The 20,791-nt window shown below is 44.1% G+C and overlaps 2 protein-coding genes across 11 annotated transcripts; both read right to left on the minus strand.

The window, feature by feature from the left end:
• Nucleotides 1-76: 76 nt before the first annotated feature.
• On the minus strand, nucleotides 77-11,168 carry LOC147153704 (coagulation factor X). Of its 10 annotated transcripts, none has more exons than XM_086034807.1 (11): nucleotides 10,167-10,479; nucleotides 8,535-8,851; nucleotides 8,443-8,467; nucleotides 8,242-8,355; nucleotides 7,184-7,318; nucleotides 6,731-7,026; nucleotides 5,867-5,981; nucleotides 4,230-4,426; nucleotides 2,248-2,373; nucleotides 2,052-2,153; nucleotides 77-95 (listed from the first exon to the last, which is right to left on the minus strand). In XM_086034807.1, the coding sequence occupies exons 2-10, from the start codon at nucleotides 8,847-8,849 to the stop codon at nucleotides 2,097-2,099; spliced, it is 1,380 nt and encodes a 459-aa protein (XP_085890933.1). In that variant the 5' UTR covers nucleotides 8,850-8,851; nucleotides 10,167-10,479; the 3' UTR covers nucleotides 77-95; nucleotides 2,052-2,096. The 10 variants fall into 10 exon arrangements, with proteins under 10 accessions (XP_085890933.1, XP_085890920.1, XP_085890923.1 ...); XM_086034794.1 differs by lacking the exons at nucleotides 77-95; nucleotides 10,167-10,479 and adding an exon at nucleotides 11,106-11,168 and having other exon boundaries at nucleotides 951-2,181; nucleotides 8,535-8,713; nucleotides 8,783-8,851; XM_086034797.1 differs by lacking the exon at nucleotides 77-95 and adding an exon at nucleotides 951-1,459.
• A 272-nt stretch (nucleotides 11,169-11,440) lies between these two features.
• pgm2l1 (phosphoglucomutase 2-like 1) lies at nucleotides 11,441-20,035 on the minus strand. The gene is made up of 12 exons (XM_086034781.1): nucleotides 19,727-20,035; nucleotides 18,101-18,268; nucleotides 17,933-18,039; nucleotides 17,405-17,489; nucleotides 17,046-17,326; nucleotides 16,196-16,388; nucleotides 15,808-16,086; nucleotides 14,723-14,816; nucleotides 14,524-14,653; nucleotides 14,077-14,266; nucleotides 13,118-13,251; nucleotides 11,441-11,770 (listed from the first exon to the last, which is right to left on the minus strand). Exons 1-12 carry the CDS (start codon nucleotides 19,835-19,837, stop codon nucleotides 11,668-11,670), a joined length of 1,875 nt encoding a protein of 624 aa, XP_085890907.1. The 5' UTR covers nucleotides 19,838-20,035; the 3' UTR covers nucleotides 11,441-11,667.
• Between the last annotated feature and the right edge of the window lie 756 nt (nucleotides 20,036-20,791).

Below are 20,791 nucleotides of genomic sequence, written 5' to 3' on the forward strand. Positions count from 1 at the left end.
TGGGCCAGTGGCGGAGATAGAGAATATACAGTGGGTTGGATGGCCCAAGAGGTCATACTGTGTGTATCCCCATATTGCATAGGGCAGGCAGGAGCCTGCAAATGGTGAAAATCTGCGTATAAGTAATAGGGTAACTATTCTGTATTCATTATATGGGTCATTACTGAATTGGAGGACATTTTCTGTCCCCTAATGCAGTGCTTTTCAAACTTTTTGGAGTCATTTCTTTCATTGGAAAAAATCCCACGGCACACCACCAGCTGAAATTGTGAAAAAAAAGCTTATTTTAACAATATAAGTGTTTTATTGTTTATATAAACATTTTATAACATTGAAGAATGACGTTATATTATAACGTCTTGAATAGGAATTAAATAAATAATGAAAAAAAGTATTTTATAATGTTTCATATTGATACTTAGTGTGAAACATGAGCCTGTTTAGATAAACATGCACCACATAATTCGCTTGTCTCTTAACAAAGACAATTAGCTACCTGCTGCTGCCACCTGCTGGTATGGAAGAGTACTACAATGTCGTAAAGACATGATTACGCTCCCAGGCGCTAGACCGCACAGGCACAAAAATTAGATCATTTCCCACCGCACACCTGACAATATCAGTGTCAGGGAGTTTTAAAAAACACTGCCCTAATGAAGTCTAAAGGCCGCTTTATACTCCCACCCAGGCGCCAAACTACTGCATTGCATTACAGTTTTGAGGTTTGGAGTTGAAATCCGAGCTCCGCCCTCCCTGTGTGGAGCTGCCAGTGCTCCCCTTGCTTCGGGTACTTCGGTTTCTTGTCTCATTCTAAAAAAAATACATGCTAGGTTCATTGATGACTTGAAATCAGTGGTTCTTAACCTTGTTGGAGGTACTGAGCCCCACAAGTTTCAAGCGCGCATTCACTGAACCCTTCAAAATTGGAAAAACTTTTTTTTCCCCCCAAATTTAAAACAGGTATATATTTTATTAGCACACAAAACGAACAATACATTTGGTGCACATGAAATCACTGGGTTCAAAAGTCGGAACCAACAAAATGTGAATTTGACACACACAAAAATATAACTCAATGAAAATTTACTGCGAATGAAAGTGACTTTTTTTGTTGCCTTTAAAACTTGGCCACTTTCATATCACATCCGCAGCAAAGTATGCCATCCTCAAAAAAGGTTGTCGTAACAAACCATTAGAGTATCTCAAGAGCTTTCTGAGAGTCAGCAGCGACACTACAATTTGGTGACACCAAGAGGTTGAAGTTTATTTTGACATAAATAAATTCATTATCTTTTCAAAGTAATGATGCTAGATTGTGCTTAATTAACAGTTGATGAATATTGGGTTTGCCGACCCCACAGGCGTCATCATTTTGGGGATTTGGGGAAATGATGAGATGATCGGAAGAGCCAGAAGGACGAAAAGACCAGAAACTGTCTGAAGCTAATGCAAGGAAATGCTGGGAATAGAAACAAAGGTGACGTCCATAAACTATGTGACATGGATTTATTTCACCGATGTGGAGCAGCGCAACCAGTTCAAAGAATGCCCACACTTCGGTTTCTACGGCTTTGGCAGGGACAACGGCGCTCCGGGCCAAGCTTGTCCATATTTCGTGGTTACTTAGCAGCCTACCGAGAAGTAGCGTGGATGCTTTTACCACTGGTTAGTCTATTGCTATTAGCATTCTGAAATCACTCTGCCAACCCCTCTCCTATTGGATGTGCCCTCTGATGTCACAGCCTGTCCAAGTTGAACATTTTTCAACCCGAGGCGTAGCGCCACAACAACTTAGCATACATTTGCAGCGCTGTGATTGTACTACTAAAATGTCTAAAATACTGCAATCGGTAGTTCACTGTACACACATCCACAAGCACAACACACACGCTTGGCTTGGCCCACTTCCTCCATCCAGCCAATGAATGAAGATAAGGCTCAGCTGCGCGTGGCGTTCCGGTCCACCCTTTCCATGGTGGTCCTGATCCAAGTCAGGAAGTTTCCCAGGCGTGTGAAGACGCCATATTTGCCCGTGGCGGCGCAGCGCTCACCCCAGCTAACGACGCCTGTCAGGAACCAGGTTCCCCGGTAGTGGACTACGAAGGGCCCACCGCTGTCTCCGCTGCACGCGTCCATGGCGGCGTCCACGTAGCCTGCGCAGAACATGTTGTCTGTGATTGCCTGTAAAGGGGGAGGTACAGGCTATCAACATGCTGCTAACAATGCTAGCATGACGCTAATGCTCACCTGCTCGGTAGACTTTGTGCAAACATGGTGGTTGACCACCGGGAGTGCCACCTTCCTGAGAAATCGGGAGGATCGGCGCAGGTAGTGGGTGGCCCCCCATCCCGTCACCATCCCCCGGTTGTCCTCCTGAACAGAAAACAAAAAGACAATTAAACATTGTATAGTTGAATATGAAAATTTTCAATCAAATCATGTCATTTTGTCTAACAACAGTATACTAGCGTATTGCTAACACTTAATGAGAAAGGCCATACACAGGCTAACACAAATTAGCATTGATGTTACGGTAATTATAAACCGTCAAACAACTGTTATAACTGATTCAACACTCAGAACGCAGCAACGCATACATGCAGAGGATACAACAATACCCATACCATTTAAAAAGTCTACAGTACGCGCAAATGCCAGGTTTTTGTGATGTACAAAAAGTAAACCAAGACAAATAATTTCAAAGGTTTTTCCACCATTGATGTGATGTACAGTATAACCTGTACAACTAAATTGAAAACAAGTTTTAATCTTTCCAGTGGAAAAAGTGAAAATAAACAACTGAGACAATGTGATTGCACAAGTGTGGACACCCTTTTCTAACTGGGGTTTGTGGCTGTGATCACATTCAGTCATATTAGTCCATATCATGGATTTCAAAGTCCAGATGTTCTAGTAGGCTTTTCCTGATATTTTTGGGATGATATACAGTATCCCACTTACAGCTTTACCATCAAGGCATTTAGAAAAACCTTTGTTTTCCAAAAATTGGTTAGGTATGTATTTTTTTTAAGTCATTCTTCTCAATGGATAACTGACTACTAAACACTTTTTAAATAGCAAATCTAAGTAAATATTAACAATCACTGTACATTTAACATGTTTATTGGTTGATTAAAAATCGATTGTAAAATATAAACAATGAGTATGAATTGTTTCATTAAAACATCTTAAACATCAGCAAATATTTGACCAAAACACTTTTATTAAAGAATTGATAGATTTATTATAATTCAACAAAAAACATTCATTATTTTAGTATAAAAATGTATTATTTTAGATAAAATTCTGAAATGTAAGCAAATAAACACGTCTACATTTTTATTATTAAGTAATTGACAAATGTATTTTAATTAAAAACTAAATAAAAATTAGCGCTTTATTATTTGATTAAAAAAATATTTTCAATAAAATATAAAAATATTCATAAAATAAACAACTTTTGGATTGGGGTTTTTTTTTTATAACCGTAAATAAATGCCTAATTGATTATCAAATTGCAAACAGTAAAACAAGAAATAAAAATATGGATTATTTTAATATTAAAATAAATAATTTTACATAAAATGCAAAAATATGAGTAAAATAAGCAATTGTATATTTTTTATTTGTTAAATAATAGTCTAATTACTCCAAAATTAGTGGATTAATCAACAACTATACGATCATCAAATTAATCAACAACTAGTTTGATATTCAAGTAAGTTTAACTTAAAGTTGCCCAAATCCTTTTCCTTTTTGTTTCATCAAAATAAGACATTTGCAAACATCTGCCTTTACATGTACTTTGGAAAACAATGACCGAACCAGTAAATGAATCAGTTTCAAAAATGTAATTGTGGTTTAGTTCTTTTTTTAATCACAAAATAATACCAAATAAACAACAATAATTGGTGAATAAACCGTATTCGTGGAAAAATAGTTTTGCAATACACTTTAATGAAAAATTAAAAAATTGTACCTGATTATTCGATTAATCGATGGAATAACCAATAGACTAATCAATTCTAAAAATATCCAATAGTGACAGCCCTAATGACCAATAATATTTTACATTCACGTTCAACTTTTTTTTTTTTCTTCCAAAAAAGCTGTCTCATCTGTCGTCCGTTTGAAAGAAATCAAATGTGGCTCTTGAGTCTCCCATCCCTCCCTGCGATGCATAATGTGATAATGATGTGGTGAGGTTAAGCATGCTGATGCGCACCCACCTTCAGAAGGTATTTGGACAGGTGGGGGTCTGGCAAGCAGGCGGGGATGGCGGTGGGCCCCCTGACGATGGGCCGGGCGAGGTAGAGCAGAGCCACGTCACTGTCCATAGTGAATTCGTGGTAGTGAGGATGAAGCAGAACTTGCTTGACTGGAATCGTCTGCTCGCCAGAATCATGACGCTGCTTGTCGTAGTCTCCTTCACGGGCAACAGACAAAACACATCGCTTGAATATAGCTAACCTGTGCCTAACGCATATCTTCTCTGCTAAAAAAAAAAATCCAGCATCGGCCAGTATGGATAATTTGCTGGTATAAGATAGTTTATGCCGGTTTGTGCTGGTGTTACTGGTGGACCAACATGGGATGTTGGTGGACCAGCATGGAATGCCGGTGGACCAGCGTGAGATGTGGAATACAATGGGGAATTGGCAGCACAGTTGTTCCCATGTTGCTGGATGGGTCTGTGTGCGCGATTTTCAGTGTGTCCGGTCAGAGGCTATTGAACAATAAATGTGGTGGGCCCCTTAAAATTAAGTTACTGGCATCAGTACCCTAGCGGCAGGGGCGGAGCTACAGGTCGGCCAAGGCCACTCCTTGTCACTTTGTGGCCACCCCGATTCGCACTTTTCAATTTCAGAAAATGACAAAAGGGCTTGGCCTATTTCTATTATTGTATTTCTTGTTTCCAAGACAGTATCTTGCACATTTTGTTTCTATTTAATCTTTATTTATCCAGGTAAAGGCATTGAATAAGAATAAATTGGCATTCACATCTAGTGATTTTACCTTTAATTCTATTTTTTCACTTTTTAGATTTCTGCTCATTCATTTTTAACTAGTTGAAAAATGCTGATCTTATGTTACTGTCTGACTTCTATCAACATAGAATGTTGTTCGATGCTGGTTTACAGAACTATAACAGTCTAGTATCTGTTGACACCAGGAAGACCACCATACCATTCATCAACAACCAGCATATCGTCGCTGCCCTGTGAAAAAAAACTTTTTTTTTTTCATTTTTCTTATTTTTACGTGAATGGTGTTTCAAAAAAAAAAAAAAAAAATCCCAAATATGCTGGTCTTGCTGGTGTTGACAGCTACCAGCATGGACACTAGCAATCTGTGGCTAATAAACATCCAGAGGTGGCAAATCCAGGTCAAGAAAGTAAAAACCCTGCCACAGTTTGGCTTTAGCACCCGGTGCTTCTACTCAATGAGCTCCCGTGGACCTTTCTTTCTGGACCTGGATTTGCCACTTCTGTAAATATCCTAGATTTAGCTAATAATGTGTCTAATAATAACCTAAATATACAGTAGATACCCTGTGATACATAGCCTAAAGCTAATATGTGGCTAACATGTAATTCAAAATATAGTTAATACTGTTGCGAACACATAGCCTGAATATAGCTAACACCGTGGCTAACACATAGCCCAAATACAGCTAACACATATATTTTTTAAAATGTTAACGGTACTAACATATAGCTAACAGTGTGGCTAACATATGGCCTACATACACTGTAGGTAAGGTAACACATGCTAACACCACTGAAGACATGTGGGGTCCATTGTGGCAGCCTGATTTCTCCGCTTGTGTTGACGCTACATGCTAACATTAGCGTGAGGGTGTCACCTATGGTGACATGGTGAGCGGTCTGCTGGAAGCAGTGCGCGGCCGAGACCACCCAACGATCCGACACCAGCGTTCCTCCACAGAATCCGTAACCATCAGCACGACGAATGAGAACCTGAAGGCAGCATAGGTGGGAGTAAGTCACATACTGAAAGTCAGGAGTAAGTCTCAAATTTTAACCTTCAAATTTTAAGCAAGTCCTAAGTCATTTTGGCAAAAATTAAATAAAGTGAGTCATTACTTGGGTTAAGCAAGTCATAAGTAAAAAATACAGAACAGAAAAGCTTCCCATCACAACTTAATACTTCCAATCCAAGACAAGGAACACTTCTCATATCCCCGAAACGGAGCTCTTTCCATCGTGGAATTTGAACGCTGATCCTCCTGGAAATGTAATACTTCCCCTTATGGCAACACAATTCTTCCCTTCCCTGAAACGGAACGTTTTCGATCCCGGCGACAGAATGCTTTCCATCCCGAAAGCGGAAGTCTTGCCCTTACCAAAAACTGAATGATTTCCATCCTGGAAACCAAAATCTTCCCATTCCTGAAACAGAACTTGCCCCCCCCCCCCGTGAAAACAAAACTCTTCCCCTCTCGGAATCGGAACACGGAATGTTGGCGGAACTCTTTTTATCCTGAAAACCGATCTCCTTCCCTTTTGGAAAGGGAACTCTTTCCATTCCGGGAATGGAACTCTTGACCATTCGGAAAACTGAACTCTTTTCATCCGGTTATGGGAACTCTTCCCATCTGAACAAAATTCTTCCCATTCGCGAGATAGAACTATCCCATGCGGGAAACTGAATTGTTCCTTTTCCGGAAAATGAATTCTTCAAATCCCGGAAATGGAAATGTCCTCACCTGCCAGGGACTTCCTCCCAGTCTCTCCAAGGTTCCTCCTACAATGCGAGGACTGAATGGCCCATCGCCGGTATGTTGTGTCCAGTTGAAGCGGATGGCGTGGTCATCATCCAACACGTCGTCCATTTCCGCGGTGACGTTGGTGTCGTGCAAGATGGCGTCCATTTCCGCAGTGAAATTGGCGTCATCCAAAATGATGTCAGTTTCTGCTGTAAAGTTGGCATCATTCGAGAGCTTCCAGAGGGCGCGACCCCTCTGCAACACTGCCGCCTGCTGGATGCCGCAGGGAAAGGCCACTAAGCACAATCAGAAGACAAATAATTGTTTTATTGTGAGCGTGCTTATATGTGTGTGTCTTGTCTGTCTGTCTGCGTGTCTCTATGCGTGTAGGTGTGTGTGTGTGTGTGTGTGTGAGTTGGCCAAAGGAAGTGTTGTCACTGATGTGGGCGGCACCTGTCTTGGAGCAGCTACGTCCATCAGACTCCAGCTTGAAGCCGTCGGCACATCCACACTGAACACCAGCGCCTCCCGGCAGGTCTGTGCAGTACTGCAGGCAGCCGCCATTTCTATAGGTGCACGATGACACCTCTACAGGCACACAAACATAATACACTTTCACACACATGTTCAAACGCACGCGCATAAACACACGCCTTTACACATGAGGGATGAGACAGTACTCGGTCGTTCCCTATAATTTGCACGGGACAATGAGTCATTGCGGGCAGCATTTTTTTTTTTTTTTTTTTCAATTTTGCAATTCACTTTGCGTTGATGCTCCGTACTGTGTGTTCACGGGCCTGTTGCACAATCACCCACTCACAGTTGTAACTGTATCCGAAAAGTTCAAGAGGCACCGCCTTCATTCAAATATATTTTTATAGTTTGCAAGCGTTGCTTGAAACCTGTCCTTTTTAGGAAACTCAAAGCAATATGACCCCGCTTCTCCAGTGTTCATATCCAAGTAGTGTTTTGAGAGAGAATTTTAAAGGGGAAGTCAACCCGATATGAATCATAATGTCTGGTTTCAACTAGTGGGGCCGCATTGAACATATTCTTGAAAAAAATATGTTTGGGTTGAATTACACTTTAAGAGAGAAAAAAGTTTTGGTCGGCATGGAGGACGACTGGTTAGCATGTCAGCCTCACCGTGAAGAGGTCGAGGGTTCAAATCCTGTCTCCGGCCTTCCAGTGTGGAGTTTGCATGTTTTCTCCCACATCCAAAAAACGTGCATGGTAGGTTAATCGAACGCTCTAAATTGTCCCTAGATATGATTGTGAGCGTGAATGATTGTTTGTCTGTGTGTGTCCTGCGATTGGCTGGCAACCAGTTCAGGGTGTACCCTAAGCGGTTTGGATAATGAATGAATGGGAAAAAAGGTTTTGTCAATGCAGACCGGTTACCTGTACCATCCCAGCCCTTGTACATTCAGAAACATGCACACACACACCCACACACTCGCGTCAGTGGAAAGAGGCGAGTAGGCAGGGCGAATGGTCGCCACGGTTACCCAAGTGGCAGGTGCTGCCGTGATAGCGAGGCGGGCACAGACACAGGAAGTCTCCCCGCTCCAGCGTGCACTTCCCACCGTTCGTGCACGGGTTGGTCGCACACGGGTTCAAGTCTGCAGAAGCACAACTTCCTGTTTACCACGGCAGAAGCTCATTACTTCCTGTTCATGACATTGCTTCCTGCTTCCAGGTGGACTCACTCGTGTATCGGAACCAGAACTCCAGCTGGGGAGTGACAGCAGACTATAGCAGCATATCATAACAGTATCCCCGGGGGAAGAAAGGCTCTCACCGTCTTCTCCCGCGACTGGAAGATCTCGGCGGCCTCCTCCTGGGAGCAACGTTCTTCGTAGCATTCCCGCTCCAGGTCACCGGGAAACATCTCTTCCATTAGCATGGCATTTGCTCGGCGCCTCCTACTGGCGGCGGTCGAGCGCAGGATCTGCCCGGCGGAGTCGCGCTGCAGGAACACTGCGGCGGCAGACGTTGGCGTTAGCGTTAGCATCAACGGGCGGCCGGCGGCGGCCGAGTGAGCATCACCTGTGCTCTCCACGAGGGCGGCGGCGAGCAGCAGTAGTGTGGTTGTCGTGGCGACAGGTGTCAACATGTCTGCGAAGAAGCACATGCAGGGTGCGAGTCAGGTCACCTGCACTCGAGCGCTGCTTTTCCATTACTTTTCAAAGGCGGTGGACGTAAATGACTGCACACACTTTGATGCTGACGGCCTGACACAGTTTCCGTTCCTACTGATCGCTTTTTAGCAAACCGGGCAGGCTTACTCAAAATCGCTATAGACTAATAACTAGGGGGAGAGATTTGTCTGAAAGCTCACTAATGTTTCTAGAGAATAAATTGGTGTATTGCTTTGCACAATTTAAATGTAAGTATTAAATGTTGAATATCTAAAGACAAAAACCAGTTGGCCATTAATTAAGTGATGTAAAAGACATTTCACTTCCACTTCCACTTTGTCTTGAGTATCTTTTAACCAAGCAAAAATATATATATATTTTTTATTTTTACCCAAATACACGATTATTGGATTAGAAATTTCAGAAGGATATCCAAATACCAAAATAGTCGATAGCTGCAGCCCTATTTGGCGCCTGACATCAAGACCAAAAAGCAGTATAATAGCAGCCTGCTTGTGTACTGTAGGCTAACCAGACCATTCCCCAGAGACAAAAAAAACAAGGTAACAGACTCATAAATGACTTTGCTGAGCACAAGGCCCACAACAGCAGCTTCTGTGTGAGTACACTTTTTTGTTGTGAAGTGGAATTAGTGAGATTAAAATCTATGGCAAAGTACTTGTAACCTATTATTGTTGTTTTTGTGTTGGGACGAACCTTTTGCATATACTCAAACAGATTTAAAGGGTGGTAAAACGGACTATTATAATGTATTGGAAAAAAAAATTGTGATACTGCTAATGTTCAATATACAAATTACAACATGAAAATTGCAAAAAACTGCAAAAATACATGGTGACAATAGCAGTTCTTTCAAGTGGCTGTCCGTGTATGTGTCCCCTCAAATGCTACTTTTATATTTGTCTTGAGTTTTTCTACCAGAAACTGAATCTGAATATTGTTGAGTTGAATGTGAATTGCTTAACTTCAATATTTGAATTGAAAACTGCATATTTGAATTGACAACTGCATTACTGAAATCGAAAAACTCAATTATTGAATTGAAAAACTGAATTAGAATTACATACATTGTATATTTGTTTAATTTGAATCTGAATTGTTCGATCTAAATTTGATTAGTTTTTTTTGTTAGGAACTGTATCCCAATATACTTGAAACTGAATTCAAGACTGTAAAATGCGTTTTTAATTCCGCCAAAAAAAAAAAGTCACCTCACTAAAAATTCTATGCTGCTAATGCTCACATTCAGTTCGACGAGTAAAAATTCAAACCTCAGTGACAGACATACGGGAACTTTAGGATGAGAAGCCGATTGCAGATCGCCTCTTTGGCCAGTCGGCATCTTCGTTTTGAGCACGTGACACCAGCTCCCCGGGGGAAAAAAAGTATTATCTCCTAAGCGGCTCTTAACACTTATAACACCTTTCATTAACCTTTGTGGTACAAGCCATCGGGTCACGGAGGGATGAAAAGGCGCTTCCTTTCAAATTTAAAAAGTACAACGTACTTTTAGCAACGTATCAAAACGGAGCGCCGTAGTCAGCACGTCTCAATTTCCGGGTTGTTGTCTTCTTCGCTTACTTCTACCGAGCATGCTGATGAGCTGATCACGTGAATCAGGTGTGTTGTAGTAGGGAGAGATCTAAAACAAGCAGGATATGGCTCTCGAGGAACCGGAGTTCCCTACCCCTGCCTTAAGGCCACTTTTGTCCTGTCTGGAGGAAATCAAGGCCTGAATGGAACAAAACGTATTGAACTTAAACAAAATACTGAAGTTGTGGTGTTCGGTCCCAGTGGCCCTTGTGCATCTCACCCTGTTGATTTGGGCCCCCTGGCATCTAAATCCAACAGTCTCGAATTCGGGTTTTAAATTGGACAGTGATTTTAAATTGGACCGGCAAATTGGTGATGTTGTTAAATACAACTTATTCTTGTCTTTTTTTTTAAATATATATATATATATATATATATATATATATATATATCTCTTAGGCAAGTTCAACATTCGTTTTATCAGACAATAACAAAATCTCGCAAACACACGGGAACTAACACCCACTACGTCTAAGTATTATGTTCATCATTGTATTTATTAGGTAAAACAACACATGGCTGGTTAAGAAAACTAAGGAGTTCCATAAATGTAGCACACTATGAATACTGTATTTCCATGTTAAAAACAAAAATAGTAACCACAACTGCAGACCTACCTGGTGCGTTCGCAGATGACGATGATTGACAGATGGCGTTACTTTGGAGCTAAAATGGCGGTTCCGTTGATCGTTAACCAGAACTCAAACATTGATGTTCTTGGACATGTCGTCATCAGCACACATTAGCCGAACGACATATATTCAAGACAAATCACTTAATATTGTTTGAGTCGTCTGTGACTCATTTTGACATTTACCAGCAATAAAAAAAATTTAAAAAAAACACCCAAAATGTCATTCTTTCACCCTGAAAGTTGACATTTGCCAAAGTTAACCATAATACCCACAATACCCATAAATGTTATAGAACCATAAATATAAACATTTTAGTCTTTGAACTTTAAGCCAGCTTTATTTGCAGAACATGAAATATTTGTGAACACTGGAAGCAGCAACGTTAGAAAAATAAATAAAGCTATAGTCATCTTTTCACGCTCCGCGCATGTAAACATACACTTTGGATTTGTCACCATCACAATAGCAACTTCAGGCTTTGCCATTAGATTCTTAAAGTACTCGATGAAACAGAACAGGAAATAACATCACAAAGGGGGTGGAGCTAGACAGCGCGGCGAATTAAGTTGTTTTTTTCGGGCTCTAGGAAGTCATCCAGCAGCGCGTGAGTCACCTTCCGAAGCTCCGCCTCCAGGCCAGACACCTCACTGCAATGCAATGGAGTCGATAAGTAGGATTGGTCGACCGGTCACACGTCAGACTGATGCTTCGTTATTATTTTAATACTACTTAACTATATTCAAGCGCGGTGTTAATTTTCAAGCTGTGCAGAAATTTACAGTGGCTTCATGTTTTTTTTTTTTTTTTTTGCAGTATTTTGATTATCTCTTGTGTTTGATTAAAATAAGACATTTGCAAACATCTGCTTTGACTTTGGAAAACAGTGACTGGACCATTAACTGAATCAGTTTGAAAAAGGATCATCGATATTTCTTAATTGTTGTTTTTTTTAATCATTAAACGATAACAAATAAACATCAATAGCTGGTTAATAAACAGTTATCTGCAAAAAAAAAAAAAAAACGAATACACTTAAATGCAAAATAAAATGTTATCAGATTATTCGATTAATCGAGAAAATAATCGATTCTAAAAATATTCGATAGTGACAGCCGTAGTTCAAACTGCTTAATGTTAACATTAAATATACTTTAGAGCACATCAAAAGCCATGTCAAAGTCAAGGCCCGTGGGCCACATCCGGCGAGAAGGTTTTCTACGGCCCCTGAGATGATATTGCTTTATTATTAGATCCGGCCCGCAGACCGCAGCAAGCCGGTGTGGGTAGCAGATGTGATTGGGTCCTTCGCTTTAAAATATATTGTAGCGTCTTCCAAGAACACAGACGTAGTTTGATTACCACGTTTTTATTAGTCCAACCGGCTACTGTGGGCCGCAGCCGACGCCAATACAGTACGACAACCGTTCGGTCAAAAAAGTGCAACGGCTCTCCTCCTACTCTCCTCTCGCTTCCATCCCCTCCCATCCAGCGAGCTGCGCGATAAATTCACTAACCTCGGAAACACAACCCGGCAAAACACAAATTCGACCACAACACAGATAAATCAATTCGTTACACTATTTCTGTGAGTAAGCCATCTCAGGGTGCGGCCATTTTGTCACTTCTGTCGACTGAAAATGACATCACAAATGGTCAGGGCTCAGGTAACGACCAATCACAGCTCACCTGTTTTCTAAAGCTGAGCCGTGATTGGTTGTTAGCTGAGCCCTGAGCATATGTGATGTCGTTTTCAGTCGACAGAAGTGACAAAATGGCCGCCGACAGAGATGGCTAAAAAGGGGTGGATTTTGCTGCTTAAGTCATATTCCACAAATGCAAGATTAATCAGAACGTTTAGACTAGTGGAGACGCATAGAACATATTATTGTAACGATTTTATTTAAAAGGTTGTAAATTCAGAGAGCCACTGCTACAGAATACTGTGTTTTGTTGTCGCATTAAAGCAGAAATGAAAAACGTAAGAATCGTGTCACCTGGTTCCAGGCGCGGTGCACAGTTCCGTGTAAATTTTGATTTTGGGTTCGGTGCCGCTCGTCCTCAGCGTGGCCACGACGCCGTTCTCCAGCGTGAAGGTGATCATGTGACCACTCCTGCTCATGGGAAGTACCTGAGCCGGGAAACCAAGGAAAAACTTAGCGTCAGGTGGTACGGGACAAGGAAGGAGAAAAGGTGGGGGAAGACGTAGAGGAAAGGCAGAGGAGGAAGGAGAAGGAAAGAAAGAAGACAAAGAAGGACAAATGGAGAGAGGAAGGTATGAAAGAAGGGAAGGGAAGAGAACGGAGGGCAGGAGGGGAAGATGAAGAAAGGGAGGAGGGAGAATAGGGAGAGGAAGAAGAAGAAAGGAGAAGGAAAGAGGGAGAACGAAAAGGGAGGATGAGGAAGGAGTAGAAGAAAGATGCAAGAAGAGAATTAAGGAGGGGAAGAGAAGGAAACAGAAGGATGAGGAGAAGGGTCAAAAGGAGGGAGGAGAAGGATTGTGAAGGAAAGAGAAGAAAGCAAGGGGAAGAAGAAGAAATATGAAGGAAGGAGGAGGAGAAAAGAGAAGAAGGGGAAAAGAAGAAGGAGAAAAAAGAATAATGGAGGGAGAATATATGAGAAGGAAGTATAGAAGGAAGGAATAGAAGATAAGCAAGTAGGAGAAAAGGCCGAATGAAGGAGAAGGGGAGAAGAGAAAGTCGAAGGAGGAATGAGTCAAAGAAAGGAAAAAAAGAGGAGAAGAAAGATGGAGAAGGAAGGGACGGGGTGAGGAAGGAAGAATTAAAGAGTGAAGGAAGGATAAGGAGGAATGACGGCAGAAAAGAAGCAAAAGAAAGGAGAAGGAGGAGAATAGGCAGGAGGACGGAAGGAAGGAAGGAGGCAAGGAAGGAAGGAAGGAAGGAAGGAAGGAAGGAAGGGAAGAGAAGAAGGCAGGCAGAGACAGGAGGCGTGTTACCGAGCGTCTGTCCGCCTGGCTGCTGTCGTATCCCACGTTGACGTCTCTCACGTGGACTACGCGTACGCCGCCGCAAGCGTCGGGGTACGAGCCGCCGCCGCCGAAGTCTCTGATGCGAGCGAAGATGCGGCGGGTGGTGACGGCGTCGTTGCAGATGACGTAAGACGTCCGCGACAGGTGAGAGCCGTACCTGTGCAAAGGAAGTTCACGCGTGGGCGTTGCACGGGACGGACATGTAGGTGCGCCAGAGAGGGAGACGTGCGCCCAGTGAGGAAGTATTGCGGATGTGACGTTGACGTGCGTTTACGCGGGAAGTAAATCTGTCCCTCGGGAAGTTGACACGAGAAGCAAACGTGACGATCGGGCGGTTGATGCGTGTCCGCACAGGAGTAGGTGTGTCGAACGGGAAGTGGATGCGTCTACCACGGGAAGCGGCTGTGTCCCTACGTAAGGTAGATGTTACGCAGCTGCTGCTGGAGGCTGAGCTTCCTGTCATGGAGGTAGGCGGCCATCTCGGCCACCACGACGGCCGTGCTCACGCCGTCCTTCTCGGGAATCAGACTGCCGCACAGGAAGCCTGCGTGCCCACACGTGTGTCACGATTCGGGCGGCGCGATGGCGGCGACGTAATGGCGGTGGCAAATACCGATGGACTCTTCAAAGGCGAACAAGACGGTCTTTCCCTCTGCTCTGAGCTCCTGAATCCTGTTCCCGATCCACTTGAAGCCAGGAAGTGTTTCCTGTTGATGAGAAAAAAAGTTGATTTCTTTCATTTCTACATTTTCCGGACTATAAGTCACACTTTTTTTTCATAGTTTGGCCAGGTGTGCGACTTATACTCTGGAGCGACTCATGTGCGAAATTGTTAACACATCATTACTGTCACGGCTTGTTAGTGCTGACTTGTATTGACTTATGATTTGTCTCCCTCTGCAGGTGCTTTAGCGTAATTGAATCTGTGCCCAATATTTCTAACTTGTTTTCTTATTGGCAGATTTAATCACGCCACCTCCAGTTCATAGTTCACGTAGTCTGCTAAGCGACATGTTAGCTTGACGTGTTTACAGCCATTTTACAGCTTGGTCAAGCTGCAGAGGGAGACGTCACAAATACAAGTCAGCACTAACAAGCCATGACAATTACCTCTATATCAATTTCACATGTTATTGTAACCCATGTAAAGAAACATAAGACAAATCCTAAAAGCTATTAAAATGCATGCATAATTTAAACGGTTAAAATCTAATATTTTGTTAAATAAGCAATTAAAATAGTATGACAAAAAGACAAGTTGACAATCCATCTATACAAAATAGTGTAGTGTTCCTTTAAATGCGCCGTGCCTGGCTGTGGTGTTGCATCATCAGCCAGCCACACACACACACGCACGCAAGACTTGGAAACTTTCTGCAAGGTCGGCGACAAATAAAAGACTTATTTAATCGATCTACGACCGTTTGGATGAGTTTAAAGTAATCTTACCGTAATTTTCTTGTAATGCTACATGTGTGAATGTTAGCTACATGTTACCATCATAGCTCGGTGGAAATGTTGTGTACTAAGCGCACAATTTTATCAATTTGATTTAGATGGACACATTTATTTGCGTTGCGGGACAGGGACACCTTGGATTCCGAGAGGGGGTGGAGCGACTTATACTCCAGTGCGACGTTTAGTCCAGAAAATACGGTAGTACAATACTGTAAGAGGACATGGTGGCGTCAGACTCGCCTCCACATGGAATCCTTCCTGGCGGGCGAGGGCGTGCAGGATCCTGGAGGAGACGGCGGTGGTGAGCATGTAGACGTCCCGCAGGTCGGCGCGGTCGCCGCGCGTGCTCTTCCACGACGACAACATCCACCACGCGAGCAGGGCGGCCAGCTCGTTTCCCGAGAACACCTTCCACTCCCCGCCGTCGCTCAGCTCCGCCACCGCCAGACGGTCGGCGTCCGGATCGGTCGCCAGGACCACGGCGGCGTTCTCCCGCTCGGCCAGACGAAAAGACAGCTCCTGGAAATGCGAAGGGAGGAAGAGGAAGAAGGGCTAGAAGAAGAAGAAGAAGAAGAAGAAGAAGAAGAAGAAGAAGAAGAAGAAGAAGAAGAAGAAGATAGCGTCTTACCAGGACGGAGTGGCCCTCCTCAGGGTTGGGCACGCGCACGGTCGGGAATTGAGGGTCGGGGTCTTTCTGCTCGGGGACGGGAATGGGCGGCGAATCAAACCCGAAGGTGGCGAAGGCTCGCTGGACGAAGTCATGAGCGACGCCGTGGAAAGACGAGTGCACGAACTTGAGCGGACACCTCGAATTTGCCTCCCTGCACGCAAGCACACAACAACACAGTAACACAGTCGGCTGTCGTTGTGTTGTTTCCGTGACAACGACACGAAACGTGCCGTTCCGATGGCAACGCAGCTGTGTGTGGGACGTTGTCGCGACAACGACTGCAAATGTGCTGTTTCCATAGCAATACATGTGGCACTGCAGTTCGTGGCAGCATTACGTGTGTTATTTCCATAGCAACTACTGTTTCTATGACTACCCACGCCGCTGTAAATGTGCTGTTGCCGTGGCCATGACAGTAAATGCGCTTTTCAACCTGTCAACAACAGTAAATGTGGTTTCCATGGCGACGCATCCCGCTGTACAGTAAATGCGAGGTTGCCGCACTTTTTGTTCTGGGATGTGCTGTTTCAATGGCGACAACCAATCGACACTGTTGGCACGCGCGTTTCATTGTGCTGTTGCCATGACAACCGCTGTACAAGTGAAATTTCCCAGGCAACACACACTGTAATAGTACATAGCAATAACCACAAATACTGTTTGCAGTGTGACCCGCACATCTTTACATGCGATGTTGCCACGGCAACAACAGTGGACGCGCCGTTTCAATGGCAAGGTACACCACAGTAAACGTGCCGTTTCCATGACAGCAACAACAAACTTGCTTTTCCACGACAACTCCTCTCACCTGTGCCAGCAGAGGCTAGCGACGGCGCGCATGAACGCGGCGTCCACGTGCCTCAGCGGGTCGCTACTCAGCGGGCTGCGCTGCGCCAGCGCCGTGTCCCAGCAGGCGGCGCTCCAGGGCTCTAGATTCTCCTTCACGCACGCCATGATGGCGCCGTCGTGAGGCGCCGTCACCTGAGCCCCATTACACCAGTACACCTTGTAGCCGTTGTCCTCTTTGGGATTGTGAGACGCAGTGATCATCACGCCCGCCGCCGCGCCCAGCTCCTTGACCGCGAAGGGCTGCAAACGCACGACAAGGCGTCATGGCCACACGCGCACGCCAACCCTGCCACGGGAAGCAACGTCGCGTCTGCTCACCACGTACGGCGTTGGCACGTAGCTGGAGAAGAGATGGACGCTGACCTCTCTGCTCAGCATCACGGCCGCCGTCAGTGACGCCAGCCTGCACAAAACGTCACGCACATGCGCTGACGCCTCAACGTCACCCTGGCGACACTGTGCATGTGTGGTTTCCATGGCAACGTGCTGCAGTACAGGCGGCGGTTTCCTCGCCAACAAAAGTAAACGTGCCGTTTCCACGGCGAGAGTCAACTGTAAAAGTCACGCTTCCGCAGCAACATCGGTAAATGTGCTGTTTGCATGGCGACGCGCGCAGCTGAAGATGCGTGGTTTCCATAGCGACACGCCGCGGGGCAACACATGCCGCAGCAAATTCGCCGTTTCGATGGGAACAACTGTAAAGATGCTGTTTCCGTAGCAATAACAGTAAATACGTTGTGTTGAAAGTAACAACTAAAGCAAACAGCACAGCAGTACATGTGCTGTTTCCACGGCAACAACAGGATACATGACGCTTCTGACAACGCACACTGCAGTCGTAATTACCATTGACTGCTGCAGCCGCTCTCCGGCTGCCCCCTGGTGTCAAAGCCCACCACTACGCCTCTGCGCTCTGCATCTGGAACACACCTGAGCAGGTAGGCGCACAACCCCTGCAACACAGACACAGACATCAACATAAAAAAAACACACACATATAAACATAACACTGACCTGTGTGGACTGGATGACGGTGAGGTCGTTGATGCGGTTAAACCCCGCCCCCATCGGCGCTCTCAGTCCGGCGGTGCCAAAAGTCAACGTGGAGCAGAACCGGCGCTGCAGCTCGGGCACGCTCGCCGACCTGAGCAAGGCGACCGCCTGCGCCCGAGTGCACTCATTCTGACAAAACACACAAACACACACATTCAGTGTTCACTGTGGGTAATCACTGTGCTTGTAACCACTGTTATGTGCGCGTGGGCGTGCGAGCGTGTGCGGTCATGTTTTACGTTGTTCCTTGTGTGTGTAGAGTGTGTCGTATAAAAATAACATTGAAAACGCTTTTACACTTTTGAAACGACATGATATATATATATATATATATATATATATATATATATATATATATATATATATATATATATATATATTATATCTATATCTATATTTTTTAAAAAAACGATCTGAAAACGAATTAAAACTAGCTACATTCAAAAACAAAACTCAAAACAAAACTAAATAAAATAAAAAAATCCAAAAATCTAAGCTTGAACCGGGGCTGAGCATAACACAGCAGAGCACAGTAAAGTAAAATATCCGATCAAGTTGATGGTTGATCGGGACAATTGACATTGTCTTTACACTGTTTGTGTTAGGGTTTTTTTCAAACCTATTCTAAAAAAAAATTGACTATTTTAAAAAGATCTGTTTTAAAAAGATCTCAGTGCCTAATAATTCTGGAATGATCCAATAGTAATATCTAAGCACAATGTACCTACGTATATGTATGTGCGTCCATGAGGTCATGTTCACATGTATCCGTGCCCATGTGGAACTGTGTATGTTTATGGCAGTGTAGTCATGGTAACTGTCTGTGTGTGTGGTCATATTCATTCATATCATACTGGGCGTGTGTGACTATGTGCGTGTGACTAAGCGTGTGGGGGTGGTCACTCTGTGTGTGTGCGCACCCAACTGTAACAATAGTCATGTTAACAGTGTGTAAGTGTAATGGCGTGTGTGTGTGCTTGCTGGGGTGTGCGTGCGTGCGTGCGTGTGCGTGTGAGTGTGTGTGCGCGAGGTTCCTGTGTATGTGTGTTGGGGAGGGTGATATGCGTGTATAGTATCATATTACGGGTAAGTGAGGCGAGAGTTGACATTTACACTCAAGGTTGTCAGAGTTCATGACCTTTATCCTATGGGGTGAGGGGGTTAAAGCCGCTTTGATTTGATTTTCCGGGAACTTTCCAGAAGATTCGTGTGCTGACAGGACAAATCCAAAATGTTCCACAAAGAAGGTTTGCACAAAACACCTTCAGACAGTCCATTTATTAGTCGCTATGACAAACGTTCATTTGTCATTTGCTTCCGTATTGACGCACAAGTTTGACCAATGTCATTAAAATAATCAGACGTTCTTATTGATCACGTTCAGGTAAGTGATTCGGCTTTATCGATTTTGTCTAAAGCCGCTTTGGCTTCAGAGGAATAAACACGTGACAACTTGTCAATAATGCAGCACACGTGACTCGTGAAGCTTGTCAGTGGCGTGAAAGGAGCGGTCAATCAAAGTCATTGGCAGCACCGATGTGATTGACAGGAGGGGCGGAGGATGCGGTGCTTGTGTTCAAGGCTTACCTTGTCCCAGCGCATCCAGCGCCGCAGCGCCTCGTCCACCTTATCATCGCCGCAGCTCGGTGGCCTCTGCTCGGCCTCCGTGGCTCCGTCGTCCCGCTCAGCGTCGCCCATGCTGACTCGAGACTGGCGAGCTAAGTGCCATCGTGACGACGTTACCCTGGTATTGCTAAAGCTATTGCTTGGTCTGATGCTAAACTGATGAGCAGCGCCAACAAAAAGTTGGACAGTCAAGTCCTTTTAAGTGAGTGCAGCTTCCGGCTGTCTTCCAAAACAAAGGTATGCCCTTCAAAGTAAAAAAAAAAACAGACACGTTTGGCTTTATTTCGACAATTTCAATAAATACGTGCAATTTTAAGATGTTAAAAGTAAGTTATGCAACAGTCAAATGATATGTGTGTGTTTGCGTATATATACTCCGCCCATACTGATTGGTCAGTGCCTTCTTTATTCCATTTTTCTTCAACTATTTCCTTGGTGGTTTTAATGATGCGCCGTTTTATGACGTCGCGCTTACTTTTTAACACTTCACGTTCACGTCACTGAACATTGACCATTACTAGGTATGAACTGTTGGACGGAAGTGGTCGAAACGGGCATTTGACGTCCATTCTGGGTGAACGGAGGGTTGCAGAGCCACTAAAGCTTGTAAAGTGTGTTCAGGGGCCCTGAAAATTGGGGCGTTGATGTGAGTTCTGAGTGTCTATAGGCCATAGTTAAAAGACGTCCTCCACTTACTTGTAGTACCACATGTGCTCAGCAGAGGGCACACTCCCTGTATGGTTGAGGTTAGTATTTGGCACAGCTGGGCATTCCGCCTATGTGATAGGCCGGTCCGCCTATCCGCCTATGACGGATGCCCATTTTGTAGGCGATAGACGGGAAACTTAAAAAAAAAAAAAAACTTTAAATAAAGTCGGACAAAGCCTGTGTTGGAAGCCCATTTACTTATGGCCTTCTCAGACTACAAGGACTTTTTTGTCGTTCACGACGGTCGCGCCGTCAGACTACTAATAAGATATTATCGTTCTGTGTCTTCGATCGCGTGAGACATCACACTACAAGTCC

The sequence above is a fragment of the Filicampus tigris genome, chromosome 1, assembly GCF_054856515.1.
Source record: "Filicampus tigris isolate MCC_2025a chromosome 1, RoL_Ftig_1.0, whole genome shotgun sequence".
NCBI lineage: Eukaryota > Metazoa > Chordata > Actinopteri > Syngnathiformes > Syngnathidae > Filicampus > Filicampus tigris.

Coding starts and splice junctions, on each gene's coding strand:
- LOC147153704 (XM_086034791.1), bottom strand. CDS start 8,849: ATGTTGACACCTGTCGCCACGACAACCACACTACTGCTGCTCGCCGCC. Junction 8,356..8,442: donor GTTCTGGTTCCGATACACGA/GTGAGTCCACCT, acceptor GTGCTTCTGCAG/ACTTGAACCCGTGTGCGACC. Junction 5,982..6,730: donor TGGGAGGAAGTCCCTGGCAG/GTGAGGACATTT, acceptor TGCTGCCTTCAG/GTTCTCATTCGTCGTGCTGA.
- pgm2l1 (XM_086034781.1), bottom strand. CDS start 19,837: ATGGGCGACGCTGAGCGGGACGACGGAGCCACGGAGGCCGAGCAGAGG. Junction 16,087..16,195: donor AGGAGGGCCACTCCGTCCTG/GTAAGACGCTAT, acceptor TCGCATTTCCAG/GAGCTGTCTTTTCGTCTGGC. Junction 11,771..13,117: donor TGCACCGCGCCTGGAACCAG/GTGACACGATTC, acceptor ATTGCATTGCAG/TGAGGTGTCTGGCCTGGAGG.